Source organism: Pongo abelii, chromosome X (assembly GCF_028885655.2).
Source record: "Pongo abelii isolate AG06213 chromosome X, NHGRI_mPonAbe1-v2.0_pri, whole genome shotgun sequence".
NCBI lineage: Eukaryota > Metazoa > Chordata > Mammalia > Primates > Hominidae > Pongo > Pongo abelii.
In genome coordinates this window covers 53,808,272-53,831,385 of record NC_072008.2, presented here as the reverse complement: position 1 = coordinate 53,831,385, position 23,114 = coordinate 53,808,272, and the positions used below count along the sequence as shown (strand labels likewise).

Genomic DNA, 23,114 nt, shown 5'->3' with positions numbered 1-23,114 from the left:
AGGTTCCAGAAGCAGATCAAATGTGTAAGAATCGAATTTATGGTTAAGATGGCATTTCAGATTAGCAGAAAAAGAATGGATTATTCAAATAAGATGGTGTTGTAAAAACTGGCTCACTCTTTGGGAGGCAATTAAGGTAGATTCTACCTCATCAAAGTAAAATTAAGATGTAATAAAAAGCTGAAATGTTAGAAACATGAAGTTATACAAGCATTGAAAGAAAGTATAACTGCATGGTTGTGTGCTGCTTGAAGTAGCAAGGTATTTTCAAGAATGAGACTAATGCCATGAAAGAAGAAATTGATTCCATTACAGTATGATTTTATACCTTCTGTATGTGAATATTTTAGGTACTGTCAATTGTGCCATCTATGGTTATCTCAATTTACTTCACAGTTTTCTTCTTACTTAGGTAATTTCCAGTATTTTTCTGTGGTAAATAATGCTACAGTGAATATCTTTAATACATGAATATTTGGCCATATTTAGCACCAGGTGTTTGTTACCTTTTTTGGGATCTCACTCTGTTGCCCAGGCTGGAGTGCAGTGGTACAATTTCAGCTCACTGCAACCTCTGCCTCCCGAGTTCAAGCCATCCTCCCACCTCAGCCTCCCTAGTAGCTGGGACTACAGGCATGCACCACACGCCTGGCTAATTTTGTATTTTTAGTAGAGACGGGGTTTCACCATGTTGGGCAGGCTGGTGTTGAACTCCTGACCTCAGGTGATCCGCCTGCCTCGAGCTCCCACTGGCTGACTGCTGGGATTACAGGCGTGAGCCACCACACCTGGCCGTCTGTTAACATCTTAATGTATGTTGAACCTTGTGCTTTACAGATTCTTGTCTCATTGCCTTAAACTTGCCTAGTTGTTTTAAACTTCTGATTATTTTTTAGAGTTCTGATAGACTTGAATTCCGACAGTCAGTTTATTCACTGTTTTTGTGAAGGTGTGGGCTTATGGGGTTCCCCATTCTGCCATTTTCACTGACAGCATTCCTAGTAGAACAGTCTGTTTTTAACCAGCTGGGAGTGGGGGATATACATATCTGTGTCCAGGCAGACTTTCTCACTTAGGTTTTCACTAGAGAAGTAAGCCCTAATGCCCTAAGGTATCCATTATTAATGTAGCAAAGTGACTTCTCTCTTGGGCATCTAAGGTGGTGCTAGTTATGTACCATTATTTGGAGAATAAAATAATCATTGACCATGTTCTGTGTTTCATATATGATACCTGGATTGAGAAATGCTGCCAGTAGATCAAGTGTAGTTTGAGAAAGCTTATTTCTCATAGGATAGTCAGATGATGTTTTATTTATTTATTTATTTACAGGTTTAGAAATAGCATTCTGTAGTATGTACCTTTGTGAATGGCATCTTCAGTGGTTTACACTGTTTGTTTTTGAGACTTCTTTGGCAAGTAGTGATATAATAGCATTTAACAAAGAGGAAACACTTAGATGTAGAGAGAGAGCCATGTTAGTTCATGGTGGCAGCCCAGATCCGAGGTGATTGGGACCCACACTAGACAGGAATAAAATGAAGACGTAGAATATAAGTAGTATTTTGTGCTTCAATCATGCCAGACTTAAAAATATGATAATGCTTGGCTGGGCAAGGTGGCTCACAGCTGTAATCCCAGTACTTTGGGAGGCCAAGGCAGAAGGATCACTTGAGGCCAGGAGTTTGAGACCAGCCTGGGCAACATGGCAAGGCTCCTACAAACATTTCTAAAATGCAGCCTGGTGTGGTGGCAGCACGTGCCTATAGTTGTAGCTATGTGGCAGGCTGAGGCAGGAGGATCCTTTGAGCCCAGGAATTTGAGGCTGTGATGAGTTGTGATTGTGCCACTGCACTCCACTCCAGCCTAGGCAACGGAGGGAGACCTTGTCTATCTCTCACACTCTCTTCATATATAGCTACATATATATAATTTTTATTTTTATAAATTATATAAAATTTATATAATTTATATATTTATAATTTTTAAAAATTATACAAAATGTCTTTTTATATGAAATAAGTTTTAGATTTGTAATATAAAAATATCTCTTCAGTTTGACATAATAAATTAATAAATTTGTTTCATATGATATCTCATTTCTTTCACTTTGTCACTTGTTTGCCTGAACTATATGCCTTGCTCCATGGGGCAGGGAGATATATATTTTTTACATATATAAATACATATTTTATGTAATGTATGTAAAATAATTATATATGATTTAAAAATAAAAATACGTTAATGCTCTTAAAGTGATATTTTAAAGGCTGTTAAGATGCAGGCTAGTTAGTAAGTGAGACTATATGGCTGGAGTTTTGTATTTAGAAGCCAGTTGAGCCATTCCTCCCATTATCTCAGGAGCTTGTTGATGAGGTTTTAGATTTGAGTGGCAAAGTACAGTAGTAATAAATAAGGCAGAATCTGCTTTGTAACTCAGCTCATGTCAAAAAGAGAGGAACTGGAAAGTGTGATTTCCTCCCTAGTGCGGAAGGTGAGTAGACAGAGCCTCAGGCAAGGCCTGATAGGACAGGACCGACCTGTCAGCACACGTGACTACAGGGGTGTGGAATACAATGGCTGGCAGTTGCTGCTTGAGGTCTTCCTAGGAGCATCCTCACTGAACAGTGAAATTGGTCTCATTGAAGAAATCACCTTTAGGCAGACGATCTTGCCTTGATTCTTAAGTTCTTATTTCTGTTGATTTTTTCCTCTTGTTTGACTTTCACATTGGATGTCTTCTCAACATTATGTTCCAAGCAGCCACACACTCTTAAATAGATACATGTATGTATATATACATAGAGAGAAAGAGAGATAAGGTCTCACTCTGTTGCCTAGGCTGGAGTGCAGTGGTGCAAAGTCACCATAAGCACTGTCTTAACACTATCTTTTTCCTTTTTCAAGAGCTGGGGTGGAAAGGAGAATGGCTTTGGACTTGCAGAATGTTGCAGAGACTTGCATATGATGGTAAGTAACTCTTTGGGATATGAGTGTCTTTTGACAGAGCTGTGGCCTCTCTATGAACCTTAGTTTACAACTAATTGTGGTATATGAAGTGACCCATTCACATCGAGACCTTTGAGGAACCTAAGATCAGTTCAGACATAGCTGAACCACGTCTATAGGAAGCAGTCTAGCAGTGCTTGGGCTCTTGATGTGCTGGCGGTAGATAAAAAATCTGAGAAATAGAGTGTGTGTTCATACCCAGTTCTTGAGTAGGTAGCTGTATTTGTTGAATTGATTTTAATGTGATTTTTTTTAAATCCCAGAAAGTATGTTTCCTTGCATTCTCACACTGGAACTATTGTATCAGAACTCTGGACAGTGTGGTGTGATTTAGGAATGGCTGCTTGGAGAGCAGTTCTACCATTAGGTTTATTGAGAACTTATAATGTTTTATGTGCTTTCCTTGTTTATCTCTCTGCCTTTCACCCATGTTTAAGTTATGAGCTCAGGCCATCCTCCTTTCTGCTTTGATATGTTGCTGTGGAGCTACAAAACACAATTTGGTTTTCAATAATTATTTTGCATCTGGAAGCAACTATATTTTCCACGTGGGATTTGTCTTGTCAGTTTGTCATGTTTAGCACAAATGGCTGCAGTGAAATTTAGTGTGTTTATCTTAGCAAGCCTTTTTTTCCTAAAGAGAATGGCTCTTTTCTGGTCTCAGAAAACCACAGATTAGATCAAGTTACTTTCCCACGTTAGCTGGCATACTTTTCTTTAGTGATTATTTTATGAAGAGATATTGGGTAATATAGTAGGTGAGTGTTTGTTTAATAATCAAAACTACATAAATCTTGAAGTATATTCAGAGTTTGGAATTCTAATTATGACAACATAAAGGTTGACGTGTACTTTAAAAGGAAGTAATACATATACATGTTAAAAAATTCAGAGTATAAAGAGGTATGCAGTGGTAACATCTTAATTTTCCAGAGGCAACCACTGCTAGTGGTGTCTTTCAGTGAGACATTTTAGTGGGCATTCTGCTGTTATCTTAATTTCGTTCATCATGTTGCTTTTCTAGAGTTAAAGAGAATGTTTTGTCAGGGTCTGATTTATATTGTCTTGGTATCTACCTGTGCAGAAAAACATACCATGAGAAATGGTGTAGAATGGTATAGAAGGAAAGTGTTTGAAGAATTATGAAGATATGCCTATGAGGCATACTTTGAGTAAAATATTTCAGAAGGCTGATGATAGGTACAAGGTTTTCATAAGAATGTTCTTTTCCATTCTTTAGCTGGTTTCTGGGCCCTGGTATTTGTTCTCCATCCTTTCTTGGATTCTTATTCATTACTGCTTGGCAGTCTTGCCCCTCTTTTCCCCCTTGGGAATAGCCACAGTCAAAATTGATCTCTTGAAAGAAAGGGAAACTGGAAATTTATAAGTATGAAATGCAGAAGGTTTGGGAGCCCTGGGCTCTATCCTTTTGATTCTGTTTGAAAAGTCTTATCCTATCTGAGCTCTGCTCTAAGACCAACAGTTAAAGGCACTGTAGGTACTGAATGTACTGCTTATTCTTCTGCCACAATAAGTTGAACAAGTGGCTAGGACTTTGAGGGAAGATGTGGGGGATAATGTTTATAATCAGTTGAAACTCAGTGTCTGATTCTTTGATGTGCTTTATACACAGAAATATCCACCCAGTGCAACTACACTACACTTTGAATTCTATGCAGATCCTGGGGCCGAGGTCAAAATTGAGAAAAGGGTAAGTCTGATTCAGATTTGTTCTGACAAAGTCTACAATTTACTGTAACTGGGATTGCCTCTTCTAGAACTCCTCAGTTAAATGAATAAATGGTTTTGAGCTACACTGCTGCCCTCGCAAACTATAAATATACCTAGCAGCTCCTCAGGAGTGGTAATTGCATCTCCAACTCTGATAGGGTTGGGTCTTATGTTGGGAGCTGCCGAAAGATGGAAGTCCCATCCATTATGAGGCACTGCTATGACCTATGTGCTTTTCCCACAGTCTCTGAGAATTCCAACACGTAGTATAGTAGTTTGAATGGTGATGGCTCAGGTTTCTCTACTTAGGAAGCCTGCAAAAGTCTTCATGTATTGTGGATAGTGTCCTGCTTAAATTATCTGGTCATTTTATATTGTTTGAGGAGGTACTAAAGAGTTTGGTTTAGAAGTAGCTTAGTGAAAATACAATTTCTCTTCTACCTATACTATTAAATAAATAAATAATCTTTCTAGATTAATTGCCTTGAAAGCAACTCTAATACATATTCAGAGAGAAACCATTTTCATGAATTTGATCTTTGCTATGAATACTGAAGCTGTGGAGATTAAGTCAGTGGAGGGTTAAAAAAGGACAAAGAAGAATATGAAATGTGCCTGGCTATGTGCATTATAGTTTGATACTACTGGTTTTAAAGGAGCTTTCCTAAGAATATTCTATATATAAGATGGATGTTTTGGAGGACTCTCAATTTACCTTGATTTTAAGAGCATTCACTTAGGCTTCAACCTATCAGGTGACATCTTGGTTTTCAGACAGCCCTTGGAGCTCTATGGCAGGGGAAGCTAGAGTGTTTGGTGACTCCTTACCGCTCTCTTGTCTTTTTTAATTTTAGACAACTAGTAACACACTACATTATATTCACATAGAGCAACTTGACAAGGTAAGAGGAATCTTTGACTCTTGGCTGGTTTCTTAATGTTTGGTTCACTTTTTGTTCCTAACTATATCTTTTTTTTAAATATAGATTTCAGAAAGCCCTTCTGAAATCATGGAATCTCTTACCAAAATGTACAGCATTCCTAAGGATAAGCAGGTATGATGTGGCTTTAAAACATCCACAGGATGTGGTTGTTATCTAAATAGATTAATGATATGTACTGGGGTGGGAGATTGCATAGCAGAAAGAATGTCAGCTTTGGAGTCAGACCATGGGCAAATTGTTAGCTTCTCTGAGCCTTAGTTTCCTTGTCTTTTATGAGGTTAACACTTAATAACTTCCTAGGTCCTTATGAGAGTTTGAGGAAAACATAAACTACCTCACTGTGAGCAGGTAATAAGTGGTGGTAGCTTTCTGAACACTTTGGATACCAAAGGAGAAAATGTTTAGTTGTGTTGTTTTTTGAGTTAGCCCTCATAAAGAATATTCACCTTTTTCATTGATGTTTTTAAAATGTAGGTCTTATCTCTCTACAGATGCTGTTATTTACACACATACGACTGGCCCATGGCTTTTCTAATCACAGGAAGCGATTGCAGGCAGTTCAGGCCAGACTGCATGCAATATCTATATTAGGTAAGAGAAGAATACTTTAATTACCAGGCCATGTTAGGCAGTTTGGGCCTGATTTCCTTTGAACTTCATTCATCTTTGTTGCTATGAGTCCTATTATAGTTACCTAGGTAGCAACTTAAATACTTCCACCCCTCCCAGTGTTCACTGTATTTGTTCATTATCCTTGAGCTCCTTAATGTTGGACCAGAAAGAGGGTATGATGATGTTCATTGACATGTCACCTGGGTTTATTCTTGGTATTCGTCTCTCTTTTTTTTAAATAGGTATGCATGTAGCTATCGTTCACCGTCCCCCTACTCTTTCTCTTGCCATTGTGTCTTCCTCCTCTCTCATCCTTTCAGGGGTATCATTTTGAATTAAGTCACAAAATATTCAGTAGTCAATACTGTGCATTTAACTTCTTTTACTGTGGCACAGTAGAATGGAAAACACGTGGTTTTGGAATCAGTCCTGTACTCTGGCCCTGATTCTGTAGATTATTAGCCACATTTATCCTCTCAGCCTCAGCTTATTCGTTTAATATTGAGATACTCACCGTAGAGGCTGGTCTAAAGATTAAATGAAAACCTAGAAAGCAATCTAGCACAGAACAAGCACATAGAAGATATAAAATGGTAACCATTGCTGTTATTATTGATGTTCATTATGTTATGACTTGCCTTCTCTTTTAAACTATGAGTTCCTTGGCGTGAAATTCTTGCTGTTTATGTGTACTCATATCTAGCGTGATTTCTGGCATGTTAGTGGGTGCTCAAGAAATCTTTGTTGAAAACTAAATGAATATGCCTAAATCCCATTAGTTTATGCTTCAGGGTACTGTGTCCAGTATTACCTCATTGTGGAATTCATTAAATGTGAATTACACACATTCTGAAGTTTTACTACAGTGTCACACAAATTTCTGACGTACTCTGCAATGGTCCATAAATTCTGTTCTTTACAAGTGTTTACAGTAAAAGCAGAAACACAGGAAGAGGCTAAAATGGAAATCTTATATCCAAGGCATAGTGGAGTTATATCAAGTAGTAATGTTATGAAAAATTAACTCAGAACTTTTCCTATTTCCATCCCAAAATTGTTTCTCAAGACTAATAATACCTTTAGTAGTGGAATCTGTCAATTCAGTGTCTATTTAGAGATTATCACTTGTATTTGATCCAATCCTTCAGAATTTAATTTGGTGATGATTCTGCCCTCCATTGCTGGTTGGGAATGGAATTCTTCCCCAGAACCTATAGATACCAAAAAGTTTGTCATTGGGCAGTGGCTTGACCACTGCCTTCTTGCCTAAAGTGTTTGTTTCTCCTTTTGCAGTGTATTCCAATGCCTTGCAGGAATCAGCAAACAGTATCTTGTATAATGGCTTGATAGAGGAGTTGGTAGATGTCCTTCAGATAACGGATAAGCAGCTTATGGTAAGTATTTACAGGTTGAGTAACACTTAGCTGTAACACTTGGGACCAGAAGTATTTTGGATTTGAGACTTTATTTTTTGGGGGGGGGATATTTGCATATACATAATGAGATATCTTGGGCATGGGACCCAAGTTTAAACACGAAATTCATTGATGTTTCGTATACACATTATATACGTAGTCTTAAGGCAATTGTATACAATATTTCAAATAATTTTGTGCATTTTAACTGTGACCTGTCACATGAGATCAGGTGTGGAATTTTCCACTTCTGGCATGCAGGTATTCCCAAAGTTTTGGATTTGGGAATATTTCAGATTTTTGAATCAGGGATCCTGCATTAATGTTCTCTGCATATCAGGCTTATACTTGTTTGCCTTTTGGTTTTTCCCAGAGGGTTAGAAAGAACTCCCAGTACTTCCCTCTTTGGGTATTAAACTGCAAAACTAACAAATACTAGATTTTCATTGTTGCTCTCAACAGACTTCCATCCCCTCAAGCAGTTACCAGTAGAATGACTTATATTTTAAAGTTTGGATATTAGCGACTGGAACTTGGTTCAGTCATCTTATTATATTTGACACATGTGTTTACCTTCTAATTTAATAGGAGATTAAAGCAGCTTCTTTACGAACATTAACATCAATTGTCCACTTGGAGAGAACTCCCAAACTCAGCAGTATTATTGACTGTACTGGAACTGCCTCCTACCATGGATTTTTGCCAGTCCTTGTAAGGAACTGTATCCAGGCCATGATTGGTAAGTTTTGATGGTGATTATCTTAGGCAAGAAGAAACATTTGCCCTCTGCCTTTGTCTTTTTAACATCCTGCCTGCTTAACAGCAATTTTGAGCTTGTTTTTGTTCTCCCTCTCCCCACCTCCTTTGTAGATCCTTCCATGGATCCATACCCTCACCAGTTTGCCACTGCTCTCTTCTCTTTTTTATACCATCTGGCCAGCTATGATGCTGGTGGTGAAGCCTTGGTCTCCTGTGGAATGATGGAAGCCTTATTGAAGGTGCTGTACTTTTTTACATGGGGAAATCTACTAAGGGTGTAGAGATGCAAGTTTGGGGTGTTTCACAGTGAGGGCAAATAATATAAGAAAGCTTATCCAGAAAAAGTATACTTAAGTAGAAGGCCAGTTTGGCTTTCTAGTTATCTCATTAACAACGTTTAAGAGCAGCTACTTCCATTATTGAGACTTTTATCATAGTATAGAATGGTCAGGAGGTCATGGGTTCTGGTTAAAACATTGCTACATGTTATCATGCCTTTACACAACCATAGGGAAAATATATGTCAGGGTACTTTGTAAATTGTGTTGTAGTAGTAATAGCCTTTACTATGTGCAGGGCAATGAGCACCAGCTTTTTTCTCCCTAAATATCTTACTTAATCCTGCAAAGTAATTGATGTCCCCATTACCTCAGAGGTTGAGTCGCAGAAGTCATAGAACTGTCATTTGGCAGGCACCAAAAATAAAACACATGTTTTCCGCCTATACTGTGCTGCCTTACTGAGGCCCCAGACTACATGTACACAAAAGAATGCAATTTTTACAACTTTGTGTCTTTATAGTTCATTGTTTTTGCCTCTTTTTCTCCCTGATAGGTCATAAAGTTTCTTGGCGATGAACAGGACCAGATAACATTTGTCACCAGAGCCGTCAGAGTGGTTGACCTTATCACCAACCTGGATATGGCAGCTTTTCAATCCCATAGTGGACTTTCTATCTTCATTTATAGACTTGAGGTATTATTATACAAGGAATACTTTCCATAGAATTTAATACTCAGAGCTGAACCTAAGGATTGTCCTGATAACCCTAAAGAGCTATCTTACAGTCTCTTCTGTTTCTAGAAATCAACTGTGTATCTGCTTGCAGTATTTTTCCATTATAATAGTTTTTAATCCCTGAAATAAATAAATACATATATATACTTGATTTTCTTATAACCTTTCTCTTGATTGTAGCATGAAGTAGATTTGTGCCGAAAAGAATGTCCATTTGTGATCAAGCCAAAGATCCAGAGACCCAATACTACACAAGAAGGAGAGGAAATGGAAACTGATATGGATGGTAATGAACAGTTATTAAGTCAGTATTTTTGTGCTTGAGATTTTTTGTCATCCCACCCCAGTTTTCATTCTTCCTCATAAATTCCAAAGTACACAATTAACTTGAGTATATACTTTCAGCAACAAAATTTTTTTTTCTATGTAAGTGATTTGCAAATTTGTTTTTCACAAGGATAATAAGAAAAGAAAGGTACGAGTTCTTTGGAGTAGAGATGGCAGGTAAAGCAGATGCTATAGCTGTGGTGTTAATCTGTTTTATTTCATCACATAATTTTCTTATGTATTTCTTATTGTCTTATTTCTACTAAAATTCAAGCTCCGTGGGATCAGGATATTGTCTTTTTCACTGCTGCAGTGTCTGATAACATCCTAGGTGTTAGAAATATGCTTGGTAGAGAGAGAGAGACTAAAATGGGACCTTTTAAAACTTTACCTATTTTGAGAAGAGAAAGGAGAGGTATAAAGGTTGTTGGGTAGGCAACAACATCCCTTAGGCTGGCACATCACTTGAGCCCAGGGGTTCGAGGCCAGCCTGGGCAACATGGCAAAAATCTTGTCTTTACAAAAAATACAAAACTTAGCCGGGTGGGGTGACATGCACCTGTGGTCCCAGCTACTTGGGAGGCTGAGGTGAGAGGATCATCTGAGCCTGGGAGTTTGAGGCTGCAGTGATTTCAAAATGTAAATAGTATTTTATCACTAATGGAGCCTTAATACATTTTATAAACTGTAGTAAATGATTGTGTATCTTATACTCAGTTATTCAAGTATATAAAGTAAAAATGAATGCTCACTTACCTACCATAGCTACTAGTTTCGGTGTGGTTCATTCCAGGCTTTTTTATGCATATTCAAATACATGTTGATGTTAAGTATGTATGTAGTATTTTAGAATGGGAAGATGAGATCATAAACATACTATTCATCTTGCATTGCTCATTCAGTGTTTCATAGACATTCTTCCAGATCGGAATATTGAGTATTAATCTTTTCATGCTTTTTATATTTATTAATTACTCTTTTGAAAAGCTGTACCTATTTGTATACTACCAACTAGTAGTATATGAAATTGCACATTTTACTTACCACTCTCCCCCTCTTCCCCAATTTGGTAGGTGAGAAATATTGAAGGACTTCTGTAGGATTGTTAATATACACACACACACACACACACACACACACACACACACACATATGTGTATGTATGTATGTATTAATACATGCAACTAGTGATATATTTTCATTTCGGGGTTCAGTATTCCTGATCTTCATTTTTATATTCATTTCACATTAATGGAAGAAATTTTCTCAAACAAAATTTTTCTTTTTGTGGTACCTTTTATTCTAGTAAGTTTCTTTATCATAATTTGTACTTTAGTTGCAGATGTGGCTATGGAAAGCAGTCCAGGCTCATCCATCTCTATGGAGCACAGGCTGGATGTTGAATTAAGGGCATCAGGTTCCAGCAGCAGCACTAACATCTCTTCTGGCCCCAGCCCCGGTCCCAGTCCTGGCCCCGGCCCCGGCCCCGGCCCTGGCCCCGGCCCTGGCCCTGGCCCCGGCCCCGGCCCCGGTCCTGGTCCCGGCCCTGGCCCCGGCCCTGGCCCCGGCCCCCGTCCTGGTGCGTACACACATAGATGTGCAGTCTTTCACAGTGGTAGAGTTATTAAACTATTGAAGAAGGCGGCTTTAGGCAGAACTTAAATGGTACATTTGGAGGTTAGCATCCCATGACTATTCATGCTTCTTCACCATTCTGGTGTTCCATTTTCTTATATTAACATGTCTTTCATAGCATTTTATACTTTTCCAACAATTTGCACCTTGATTATCAAAACAGCCATGTTGGAGGGCAGATAATATCCAAAATGGGAACTGAGTGAGGTAAAAAAAAAGTTGAACCTTTTTACTTGTAATTTTTCTTTTTTACTTTAGACTTTTAGTATTGGTAAAATTAAAAGTATTAGTAATTTTTCCAATTTCAAAGCTTAATTAAGTATTCTTCCTAACATTCAGAGACCTCACTTCGAATGTCTTCTAATTTTATTATAGTGTATTTGGATCTATTAAAATTTTGTTTGATGTGCTTGATCATTGTGGTTTAATGGCGAACTCAGCATAATTCTTTTGTCTTTCTTCATTGCCAGGAGTCCAGTGTATTCCACAACGAGCAGCACTTCTGAAATCCATGTTGAATTTCCTCAAGAAGGCCATCCAAGACCCTGCTTTCTCAGATGGCATACGACATGGTATTTGATTCCGGATAACTTTTTTTGGAGGATATTTTACTCTCTCAAAGATTGGTTCTTTTCTTACTATTCTGGCACCTGTTGTTTTACAAGGCAGTCTTTGGTAAAGGCCATGCCATTTTCAATAGCTTTTAGTTGTTTTGTGTCACTTTTCCTAGACGTAAGGGTTGCTTAGCTATTTTCATAATGATTTACCCTTTTTTTCCCCTTCTCCAGCTTTTGACTCTGTGCTTAATTCCATCTTATTACCCCTCTCTGACTAAGTGTTTGTGTTCTTTCTTTTTTAACCCATGTTAGAAAGCCTATTGCATGGACAAATAACAAATAATAAAATAGGAGGAGACAACTGGGGGCCATTAGATTAGAATTAACACAGGCTTTGAGGACCACAGTGTGATAATACATAACATACCACTCAATTATCCCCACTCCTCACACCTTTCCAGACTAATCATATTCTCCATAATGTTCACTTTTCTTTTAGTGATGGATGGTTCTCTGCCTACCTCCCTGAAACACATCATCAGCAATGCAGAATACTATGGCCCATCACTCTTCCTCCTAGGTATGTGGAGTTGACAGTTGGTTATAACAATTTGGGATAACCTGGCAGAGCTCTCTCTCTGTGTATTTACTTACTTACTTATTTACTATTTATTTTTGAGACAGAGTCTCACTCTGTTTCCCAGGCTGGAGTGTAGTGGCGCAATCTCGGCTCACTACAACCTCTGCCTCCCGGGTTAAAGCGAGTCTCCTGCCTCAGCCTCCCGAGTAGCTGGGATTAGAGGTGCCTGCCACCATGCCTGGTTAATTTTTGTATTTTTAGTAGACAAATATGAATAGTAAAATTCTGCAAGGATATAAAACACAGAGAGGCCGGGCATGGAAGCTCCTGCCTGTAATCCCAGCACTTTGGGAGGCTGAGGCGGGTAGATCACCTGAGGTAATGAGTTTGAGACCAGCCTGGCCAACATGGCAAAACCCCGTCTCTACTGTCTACCTGGACAGTAGACAAATGTCAATAGTAAAATCCTGCAAGGATATAAAACACAGAGAGGCCAGGTAGATATCTGTCTTATTGGTGATGAAATAAAGGTCAGAATTCAGTTTTAAGTAAATACCTATTTTCTGGGTGCTAAATATACCTTCTATAAGTAGTACATTTGTAGTAAGTAACATTATCGTACATTTGGCTTATCTGTGCTAGAATTCTTAAAACACTAAAGGAATTTAGTAGGAGACGTGGAAATAGGGAAAGTCTCCTTGTAGTAGCAAGCATTATGTTTTACAGTTTGGGGTGTTGGGAAGACTAGTTTTGGCTACTACAACTTAGATACTTCCTTGCCCCCTTGCTGAAGAAATTTAGGATTTTTGTATATTAACCTTGTATCTTTTAATCTTGCACAGTTCACTTATTAGTACGTATTTGTTTTGTTTTCTTAGAATATTCTACGTAATCTTGTCATCTGCAAATGCATTTTTACTTTGTTTATGGTCTTTGTGCCTTTTTTTTTTTGTCTTACTACATTAGCAAAGATTTCTGATACAGTGCTGGATAGAAATAAGAATGGGCCTCTTTGCTTTGTTCCTGAATTTAGAGGGAAAAGCATTTAATATTAAGAATGAGGTTAGCAGAGGTTTTGTGTTGAAGGTTTTGTCAATTTTGTCAGGTTGAAGAAGTTTTCTTGTGGTGTAGCAACTCTACCATGCTATGGAAAAGCTCTCTGCTAAGGTTATGTTCAGATGGCAAAATTCAGACAATAGTTCTTTGGGTTTTATTTTTTATTTTTATTTTTTTGTTTTGTTTTGTTTTTTGTTTTTTTTTTTTAAGATTTGTTCTACGGTGGGGATGTCTCAAGGCCAGGGGCAGGGAGAATGCCTCTCTTCTGGGAGAAAGTCCAGAGCAGAGAGAAAGAGAAAAGGATACACAGGCATTTTTCAATAAATGGGAAGCTTAGAAAAAGCAGCAATTGCCATCGACAGGGATATTGTTTAAAAGAAGGAGGCAGCAAGAGGATATAGTGCTTAGGTGCTGGGGTAGTGGTGAGGAGCACGTGAGCCCTGTGAGGATGATGCCAGAAGTGAGGGACACAGGCAGGAAATGAGACTTAGAGCACTAAATCAAAGGTCAGTGAAGGTCCAACTTCCTTCCCTATGGTTTTCTTAATTCATCCCTGACATTTAAATTAGCATAGCAACCTCCCAGTTTTCCTATAAAATACACTTGTACTTGAGAGAGAACAAATTTGCGAAGTGAAACCTAAATAATTAGACTAGCCATTGTTATTTTAGCTCCCTAAACGATAGTACAGAGCCTTTCACTCCAGGTGGAAGGAGATGGCCCAGGAAGGACATCAGGGAGTTCTGAGAACCTCTTGGAGTATTTTAATAATATAATTGGCTGTTTGGGTTTATTTTTGTTGAACTATTCTGGATACCTTTTCTTTATTAATGATCATGCAACAGGAAGTCCCTTTAAGGCACAAGCACTATCTTGAAATGCCAGTAGGTAGTTTCATGCCAGTCTGTTATCAACTATCATAGTAACTAAACTGCTTTGTCCCTCATTGAGGGCTTCTAACGCCTGAACTGTTTGGTTAATGTGGTCTGCCAGGAGTTACAACATGTCTGGGTAACCTCTATGAGTTGAGTCTGTGTTACAGAATTGGAAATACCTAAACTTGTGCCCGTTACACCAAAGATTCTGATGAGGCCCAGAATAGGTAAAAAGTGCTCCTTTTTGTGGCAAGACTTGATAAAACAGCTAGACTTTCTAGTTGAATTTGAGGTGCCCTGGGCACTAAATGTCCATAGTACATAGGTCAGCTTGTATGGGCAGAAGGGAACAGGATCGCTGAATAGAATGTAAAACCCTGCTGAGCAGGAGTTGTAACACAGAAGAATCAGTAGCCCAAGAGGTTGGAAGGTGGAGTTTCTAGGGGGCAAACTTATATCAGGGTGGACATTCTCCACAGGTGAGCATCATTGTATGTACTATCAGTTGGTGGCAGAGGCTGGGAAAGACATGAGATCCTTAAGGGGGAAGTTTAATATGGAAGCACCCAGTGAGGTCATGATGTCCTGCTTGTAATTTCACACTCAAACCCACTATATATTCTGACTCCTTCTCCCTCACGTGTCTGACCTCTGGCTCTTCTATGCCACTTTTAGGCACCTGTATTTCATTTGTAGTAGCCCATTTAACTTCCCCAACTCCCCTCTCTTCTTTCTCACCTCCTGCCTTACCCCTCATGTTATCTGTTCGGGTCTGTTTGTAGCCTATGCTAACGTCATCATGCTTATGATTGACCACTTAACCAGAGAGTGTAGCAAGTAGTCAATATGAGTATTGAAATCCTCCAAGGGAGCAAGATATAGTTGTATAAGTAGTTGCCTGGGCTAGGGTGTCTGTTAATATTGCTGGAGGTTTAGTATGTAGGTGGCATTCTCTGTTACTAATACATAGATACAATCTATCAGGTTGAGTGAGGGGAAGCAGGAAATGTAGGTAGTGACTGGAATAGTGAAATTAGAGTGTAAATAGTGAAAGTGGAGTGTGGGCTGGCTGTCAAAGAGTCGATGGGGCAGTGGAGTTATGATGAGTCATATGGGGGCAGTTACAAGGGCAGTTACCATCTTGAGGGTGTTAGCATCAAGGCTGGGACTGTCAGTTGTACTGAAATCATCATCTAGGATGCTTTGGTATGCTGGTTGGATAGAAGCCCTAGGCTCGCACTTGAGAAATTATTATAAAAGTAACTCAGTATCCCTTTGCCTACAAGAGTTTTAGGATAATTTCAGATAGGGAAGCTATGCACTGATTACCCCCAAACAAGTGGGATCACAGCATGGGCAAAAAGGAGCCCAAGAAGTTTGGCATTGAGCTGGAGTAGTAGTATCCCAGACCCAGACCATGAGCCAAATGAGGTATAGACAGGCCAACTAGAGCCAGAATATTCCACAAAGATATTTTCAGGCCTGTGGTGCATAGACTTTTGGCATGCCGAAGTGCCAGTTTATTATGGAAATCACAGGCATTGCCATCCCATATCCTGCACTAGTCTCCCATTCAATACCTCTGTAATAAGGTGGATCCAGAACTACCTTCCTAAGAATGTTGGTACTAGGAAATAACTTAAGATTTTTCTTTCCTCTTTGGAAGAACCGTACAGTTGTGTATGTCGACCCAGGCAGAGAGACCAAGACCTTCATTTCCTATGAAGAGGGATCTCCAGTTAGGAGATCATCATATTAGGAAAGGACTTTGGCAGAGACCTTCTGCATAGTCTTAGAGGGTGAGGGCCCTCAATTTTCTGTGGGTCCCATCCTGTTACCAATTTTCAACCTAGACTCCTGTCCACCGTGGATCGCACCAATATCAAATGAGAAGGTGTCGTTAAGTGAGGGGGATTCTGTTTGGGTATTATAGACTCATAGATGGAAAGTATCTCATTTTGAGGCTAGAAAGGGGACAAAGGAAGCACTAATTGTGTTTTTTCAGATGTCATACAACTAAGGCAATCGGCAAAAGAGAGATCCATTTAAGAGACCATTGTCCATTTGTAAGTTTAAGAGAGCATTGAACAAGCCATTATGCCTCTGTTAGGCCTGCTTTCTGTGAACAGTACAACAAATGGGCCAGGCACTGGCTCACACCTGTAATCCCAGCACTTTGGGATGCTGAGACAGGCAGATTGCTTGAGCCTTGAGCCCAGGAGTTTGAGACCAGCCTGGGCAACATGGTGAAATCCTGTCTCTGCAACAAATAACAATGTTTGCAGGGCATGCTGGTACGCTACTCAGGAAGCTGAGGTGGGAGGATCACTTAAGTACTGGAGGTTGAAGCTGTAGTGAGCTATAATTGCACCCCTGCACTCTAGCCTGGGGAACAGAGTGAGACCTTGTCTCAAAAAAAAAAAAAAAAGACAAATGGAAGCTCCAAGGTGATGCCTTGTTTTAAAAGGCCCATGCCCAGACTGAATGAGCGGTAATGTATGTACCCTGGTCAGAGTCGGTGTTACCAGAAGCCCAAAGGGAACTAACTGAGGCCTATAATAGTGGTGGTGTTGGCAGTAGTTTGGCAGGAAGGATAAGCCAAGAATAGGTCTGTATAACAGTTGTGAGGGCATAGCGATTTGTGCCAGCAGATTGGGGCAGTGGCCCAATAAAATTGATTTGCCAGTGAGAAAAGGAGTGTTTACCACTGGTATGGTGAGCCCGCATTGGTGATGATGCCAATGGTAAGACAGGGCACAAAGAACATATTGGGAGGCTAGGGTTTGAGTAGGGCTAGTGGCATGGGGATGCAATGGCATTTGGGCCCAGGGACTGTGTTGACCTTCTGCCTGCCTTTACTCTCTTCTCTGTAACCTTGACTTTCCAAACTCTTATTGGATTCATTTTCAGTTCTATTGAAGTACATCTGTGGGTAATTTTTAAGGTGTCAGACTTCTTTCAGAAGTTGGTGGCTGTTTTCTTCATTGTATTCTAATGCTACATTATTGTAGATAACCGTGGTGTCACTGGTTCTTGTTCTTATCTGTATATAGTTCCTGCTTCTGCTTTGCTTTTTTTTTTTTTTTTTTTTTCTATTTCTCTGATTCCTTTTAACTTTGTCCTGGAAACCCTAATTACCTTTTTTCCATTTCTTAGTTGCTTGGTTCCACACACAGCTGATTGCTCTGTGCGTGTATATACTCTTTAATTCTAATTCTTGGTTATCAGTGTTTTTGTATAGGGGTCCCAGTGCATAGTGTCGTTGCAACCTCTTGATGAAATAACAGGTTTGATGTCTTAGTAATTGCTTGTAGAACACTAATTTTAGTTTCTAAATACTCAATTTTAGTAACTCTATAGAATTCATATATTTCTACAAATGTAAGTTAATCGAGGGGAGTGTCATACCAATAGGAACCCCAAAAAGGACTTAAATTTTTCAGAAGTTTATAGCCCATGAGGAATCCCAAAGGCCATTGAAAACTGTTGGTCCCCGGTAATTGCTATATATCTGCCATTCCCTTAGCATTTGGGATAAAGGAGAGATGCTGTATTCACCATCTTGAATAGAAAATCCTCTGGTTTCTTTTAGATCTTAGGCATCACCATAAACAAGTTTGTTCTGTATACGTGGTTTATGGGTGTTGTATGTATATTCCTCTACGTCAGGTTTTTAAATTAAAGTTACTGTAGTTATTGTAGTCTTATGAGTTGGGAAGCCTTGTCTTAATTATTCCTAGAAGGTTTAATAAAACTATTGGCTTGGTGCCTCTCTATTACCTGGATTTTTTTTTTTTTTTTTTTTTTTTTTTTACTTTTAAAAATTCTAGAACGGGCACGGTGGCTCACGCCTGTAATCCCAGTACTTTGGGAGACCAAGGCGAGCAGATCACCTGGGGTTAGGAGTTCGAGACCAGCCTGGCCAATCTGGTAAAAACCACATCTCTACTAAAAATGGAAAAATCAGCCAGGTGTGTTGGGTGCCTGTAATCCCAACTACTCGGGAGGCTGAGGCAGGAGAATCGCTTGAACCCAGGAGGTGGAGGCTGCAGTGAGCCGAGATTGCGCCACTGTACTCCGGCCTGGGCGACAGAGTGAGACTCCGTCTAAAAAAAAAAAAAAAAAAGAAAGAAAGAAAAAAAATTCTTGTTATTGGTCTAGTCTGCTTTTCTGTCACTTCCTGAGATTTGATTTTTATGACATTTTCTTATTAAACTATACATTTCACTTGTTGGCATACAGTTTGTAGAATATATTTTTCTGTATCTAGTTAAATCTGCTTTCTCATTCATAACGTATATTACTGCTCTTTTTTCTAATTTATATTATTTCACTTGTTGGCATACACTTTGTAGAATAAATTTTTTTTTTCTGTATCTAGTTAAATCTCCTTTCTCATTCCTAATGTATATTACTGCTCTTTTTTCTAATTTATATTATTGCTCTATTTTCTATAGGTTTATAAGCTTTTCCAGTGTCTTCACAAAGCTAGATATTGGCTTTGTTTATCGTTTTTGCTTTCGGTTTCACTGAATTCTTTTTACTGTTAATTCTTCATAGCTTGTTTGGTTACTTTTTAATAAATGCCTTAATGCTGTACTATTTCCTCTTGAGTAGAGTTTTTCCCATGTTCCAGAAGCTTTGGTAGTTATTACTGCACATTTCTAAATATTATTATAATGTCAAAAACTGGTCAGATTAATACTCAAGGACTCTTGCATTGCTGGTGATAGTGTAAAATTGTTGGATAACCTTTGTATGAGGCAGTTTATCTATTTTCATCAGTTAAGCTTGCATTTGCTTTAACCCAGCAAGCCTACATCATAGATTTTTTTTCCTTTTAAAAGCAGACAAAAACGGATATATGTTTAGGTTTATCATTTTCACAATTGAGGACTGGTTTCTATACATGTGGTACATGCATTTAGTGGAATAGTAGGCAGCCATTCAAAATGAATGGGTTGATGTGTCGGGAGAGGATATTATACAGTATGACAATTGTGGGGGAAAAGCAAAATATATAAAACAGTGTAACCTCATTTATGTAAAAATATGCCCATAAAAATCCTGTAAGTGTAGTCACTAGATTCTTTATAGTACTGAATCTCTGATGGAGCAGTATTAGGATCTTTAATTTCATAGTAAGCACAAGGGTTTAAATTGCTAGACATAGATTATGTATTTTTTTTAAAGCTTTTGGTGTTTTGTTTTCAGTTTCTGTGAGGAATCTCTCAGTTTTCCATATTTTCTCATCTTTTTTTAGCTACTGAAGTGGTGACTGTGTTTGTATTTCAAGAACCATCACTGCTCTCCTCACTCCAGGACAATGGATTGACAGATGTCATGCTGCATGCACTGCTTATCAAAGATGTAAGTCTTTTCTGCTACTCTGTAAAGAATGTCTTAGGGCGTGAAAATCCTATCTCTTCTGTGTGTAGTGTTGAATCTAATTGGGACCTGGTTGTCAAAATTCCTTCTATCTCAGCTTGATACCCATGGCTGGATTTTGCTAGCATCTACACTCTTTTAGATGCATTCAAGCTCACTTTGTTTTCTCTCTAGGTTCCTGCTACCCGTGAAGTCCTTGGCTCCCTCCCAAATGTATTCAGTGCACTCTGCTTGAATGCCCGAGGTCTTCAGTCTTTTGTTCAGTGTCAGCCTTTTGAACGCCTCTTCAAAGTTCTTCTGTCTCCAGATTACCTCCCAGCCATGCGGAGGAGGAGAAGTTCTGATCCCCTTGGTAAGTTGTTAAGATTTATTTTATAGTAAAAAATTGATTTAGTTTGCAAGGAAACTCTTCCTTGATCTCTCTTATCGTTTTACTGGTTAGGTGTGCTAAGTTTAATGGGAATTATCATCATACATTCTATTATACTTCGGAAGGAATACTTCAGCTTCTCTGCTCATAATATTTCCATGCTTCTCAACAGTTCACCATTGTACTTTCATGGTACTGGTAGAAAATAGGTATTAAGAAGCAGTGGTAGATTTCCAGGGTTCACCATCTAGTCTGTAGCAATGAGAAATATGGAGTCCTGAGGTGTTCATCTGGTAATCTAGTGTTCTAGTGTCCAACTCTCTAAGATAACGACACATGGATAGTTTTTTTTTACTCAGTATACTTGAGACCAGATCATTGAGAGATTATTAGCAAAAAGGTAGGGCTCCAGAAAGATTACAGGTTTCAAAAATGTGCTTTGTACTTTTCAGCCACCACTGTAGCATTTAGACACTATCATTCTTAACTGGAGCAGCCAGAGGGTTAATGGTTTATACATCTTTCTTCTCTCTCACTCTGTAATACTAGTTTAGATCTTGACAGCAAAGATTGCCAGAGTAGAGTGCAGCACACATAGTTACTTTAAAATAGTTTACTGAACTGATTCCTTCCTTTTCCCTAGTGATTTGGGGGGATAGGGGCTGCATGTAAATTCATTAAAGAAGTTGTGGCATTAGAAAATCACAACCAAAAAAACAAAAATAGGAAAAAAATATCACAATAGCCTGGCCTGGCACAGTGGCACACACCTAGCACTTTGGGAGGCCAAGGTGGGCAGATCACTTGAGCTCAGGAGTTTGAGACCAGCCTGGGCAACATGGCCAAACCCCATCTCTACCAAAAAAAAAAAAAATTTCTCCAGTCATGGAGGCGCACACCTGTAGTCCCAGCTACTTGGAGGGCTGAGGTAGGAGGATCGCTTGAGTCCAGGAGTTCGTGACACTGCACTCCAGTCTGGGTGACATAAAGTCTTTAAAGGAAAGGAAATCATAACCAGGCTCAGTTTCTTCTTTCCACCTTATATGTTGGTACAGAAAAGAGCCCAAGCTCTATTTTCTTCAGTCTTTCTAATTCTAACAGTTCATTTTTTGCCTTAAGGGGATACTGCATCCAACCTGGGGAGTGCTGTCGATGAGCTCATGAGACATCAGCCCACCCTTAAAACAGATGCAACGACTGCCATCATCAAGGTAGAAAGTCATAAGGATGTGACCATGAGCATGAGAGAGCAGAGAAGGGGAAGGTTTTAGAAGATTTGGCCTACTAGAGGTCATTAGGATTCTTGGGCTATAGCTATAAGAGCATTATGTCTGCCTCATTGTTTCCATGTCCTTAGATTGGTCCTTTATAAAAAGATGTTGTCATTTTAGTTCATCTTAGAAAGAAGTCTCTGTTAAAATTTTTTTAGCCTGGGTACAGTGGCTCACGCCTGTAATCCTGGCACTTTGGGAGGCTGAGGCTGGTGGATCGCTTGAGGCCAGGAGTTTGAGACCAGCCTGGACAACATGGTGAAACCCCGTTTCTACGAAAAATACAAAAGTTAGCCGGGTGTGGTGGCGTGTGCCTGTAGTCCCAGCTACTCTGGAGGCTGAGGCAGGAGAATTGCTTGAACTCGGGAGGCGGAGGTTGTAGTGAGCCGAGATCATGCCACTGCAAGACTCTGTCTCCAAAAAAAAAAAAAGTTTTTAGATTGAGAATTGTTTTCCTTAAAATTTTTTTTCCATTTAATGTAAACCTGTGTGTAATGATTTCTTTTATATATTATATGGACAAGCAGACATGGCTTAGATTAAGTTTGTAAAGCATATTGCCTTTTCTAGTCTCCGTTTGTTGATCCCTGTGGCTGCCCCCCACCCCGCCTTATTAGCTCTGCCAGTTTCCTTTTAGAATTGTTGTTGAAATTGGTGTATAAGTTCCTGGTGCTTGGTGAATTGGGACAGGGAGTCAGGTTCGTCAGTCACTTATACAGCCGTGTGACGCTCAACAAATTATTTAAGTTTGCAGCACTTCTGTTCCCTTGTTTATAAAATGGAATTAATGACCATATTCTGGGAATTATGTATATAACATGTATACAAAGTGTTTGGGCAAATACACAACACTTAGAAAATGCTCTAGATAATGTTAGCTGTCTCCTCCTCCCCATTCCATGATTACTAATAAGCAATCTTATTTCCTGTGCCTTTCAGTTACTTGAAGAAATCTGTAATCTTGGAAGGGACCCCAAATACATCTGTCAGAAGCCATCAATCCAGAAGGCAGATGGCACTGCCACTGCTCCTCCCCCAAGGTCTAATCATGCCGCAGAAGAAGCCTCTAGTGAGGATGAGGAGGAAGAGGAAGTACAGGCCATGCAGAGCTTTAATTCTACCCAGCAAAATGAAACTGAGCCTAATCAGCAGTAAGTGTTTACAAAACAGATCATGTAGCCATATAATCTTGGGCGTGTTATCACCTCTCTAAGCCTTAGTGAACACTTTCATCTATAAAAAGCAAGAGAGTTGTATTAGATCATTTTAAAGTTCTAACCATTTCTAAGAGTGTATTAGTTTTTCCTTTTTTGACCCTTGTGTGTCATTTGTGCTTTGGTATTTAATTGTATTGGTTGCCTTTGGAAGTGATCTTTTTTTAAAAAAAAAATTAATTAATTTTTAATTTTTATTGATTTATTTTTTTGAGAGAGAGTTTTGCTCTTGTTGCCCAGGCTGGAGTGCAAATGATGTGGTCTCGGCTCATTGCACCCTCCACCTCCCGGGCTCAAGCAATTCTCCTGCCTCAGCCTCTCAAGTAGCTGGGATTACAGACACCTACCACCACA

General features: G+C 39.1%; 1 protein-coding gene across 30 annotated transcripts in view; it reads left to right on the top strand.

The window, feature by feature from the left end:
• HUWE1 (HECT, UBA and WWE domain containing E3 ubiquitin protein ligase 1) overlaps positions 1-23,114 on the top strand; it is a 150,797-nt gene that overhangs the window by 48,933 nt on the left and 78,750 nt on the right. For 17 of the 30 annotated variants that reach the window (XR_010139019.1, XM_054544593.2, XM_063721233.1 and 14 more), the window contains 17 exons: positions 2,908-2,970; positions 4,643-4,720; positions 5,595-5,642; positions 5,727-5,795; positions 6,176-6,275; positions 7,569-7,690; positions 8,300-8,450; positions 8,582-8,709; positions 9,305-9,445; positions 9,668-9,773; positions 11,151-11,393; positions 11,920-12,021; positions 12,506-12,586; positions 19,781-19,887; positions 20,080-20,257; positions 21,395-21,486; positions 22,486-22,697. Coding sequence is in view for 29 of the 30 variants with exons in the window: in XM_054544593.2 (XP_054400568.1) it covers positions 2,908-2,970; positions 4,643-4,720; positions 5,595-5,642; positions 5,727-5,795; positions 6,176-6,275; positions 7,569-7,690; positions 8,300-8,450; positions 8,582-8,709; positions 9,305-9,445; positions 9,668-9,773; positions 11,151-11,393; positions 11,920-12,021; positions 12,506-12,586; positions 19,781-19,887; positions 20,080-20,257; positions 21,395-21,486; positions 22,486-22,697 (2,021 nt within the window). In the remaining variant the exon portion in view is untranslated. The remainder of the gene's footprint in view (positions 1-2,907; positions 2,971-4,642; positions 4,721-5,594; positions 5,643-5,726; positions 5,796-6,175; positions 6,276-7,568; positions 7,691-8,299; positions 8,451-8,581; positions 8,710-9,304; positions 9,446-9,667; positions 9,774-11,150; positions 11,394-11,919; positions 12,022-12,505; positions 12,587-19,780; positions 19,888-20,079; positions 20,258-21,394; positions 21,487-22,485; positions 22,698-23,114) is intronic. The other 13 variants (XM_063721235.1, XM_063721237.1, XM_054544601.2 and 10 more) reach the window with 3 other exon arrangements.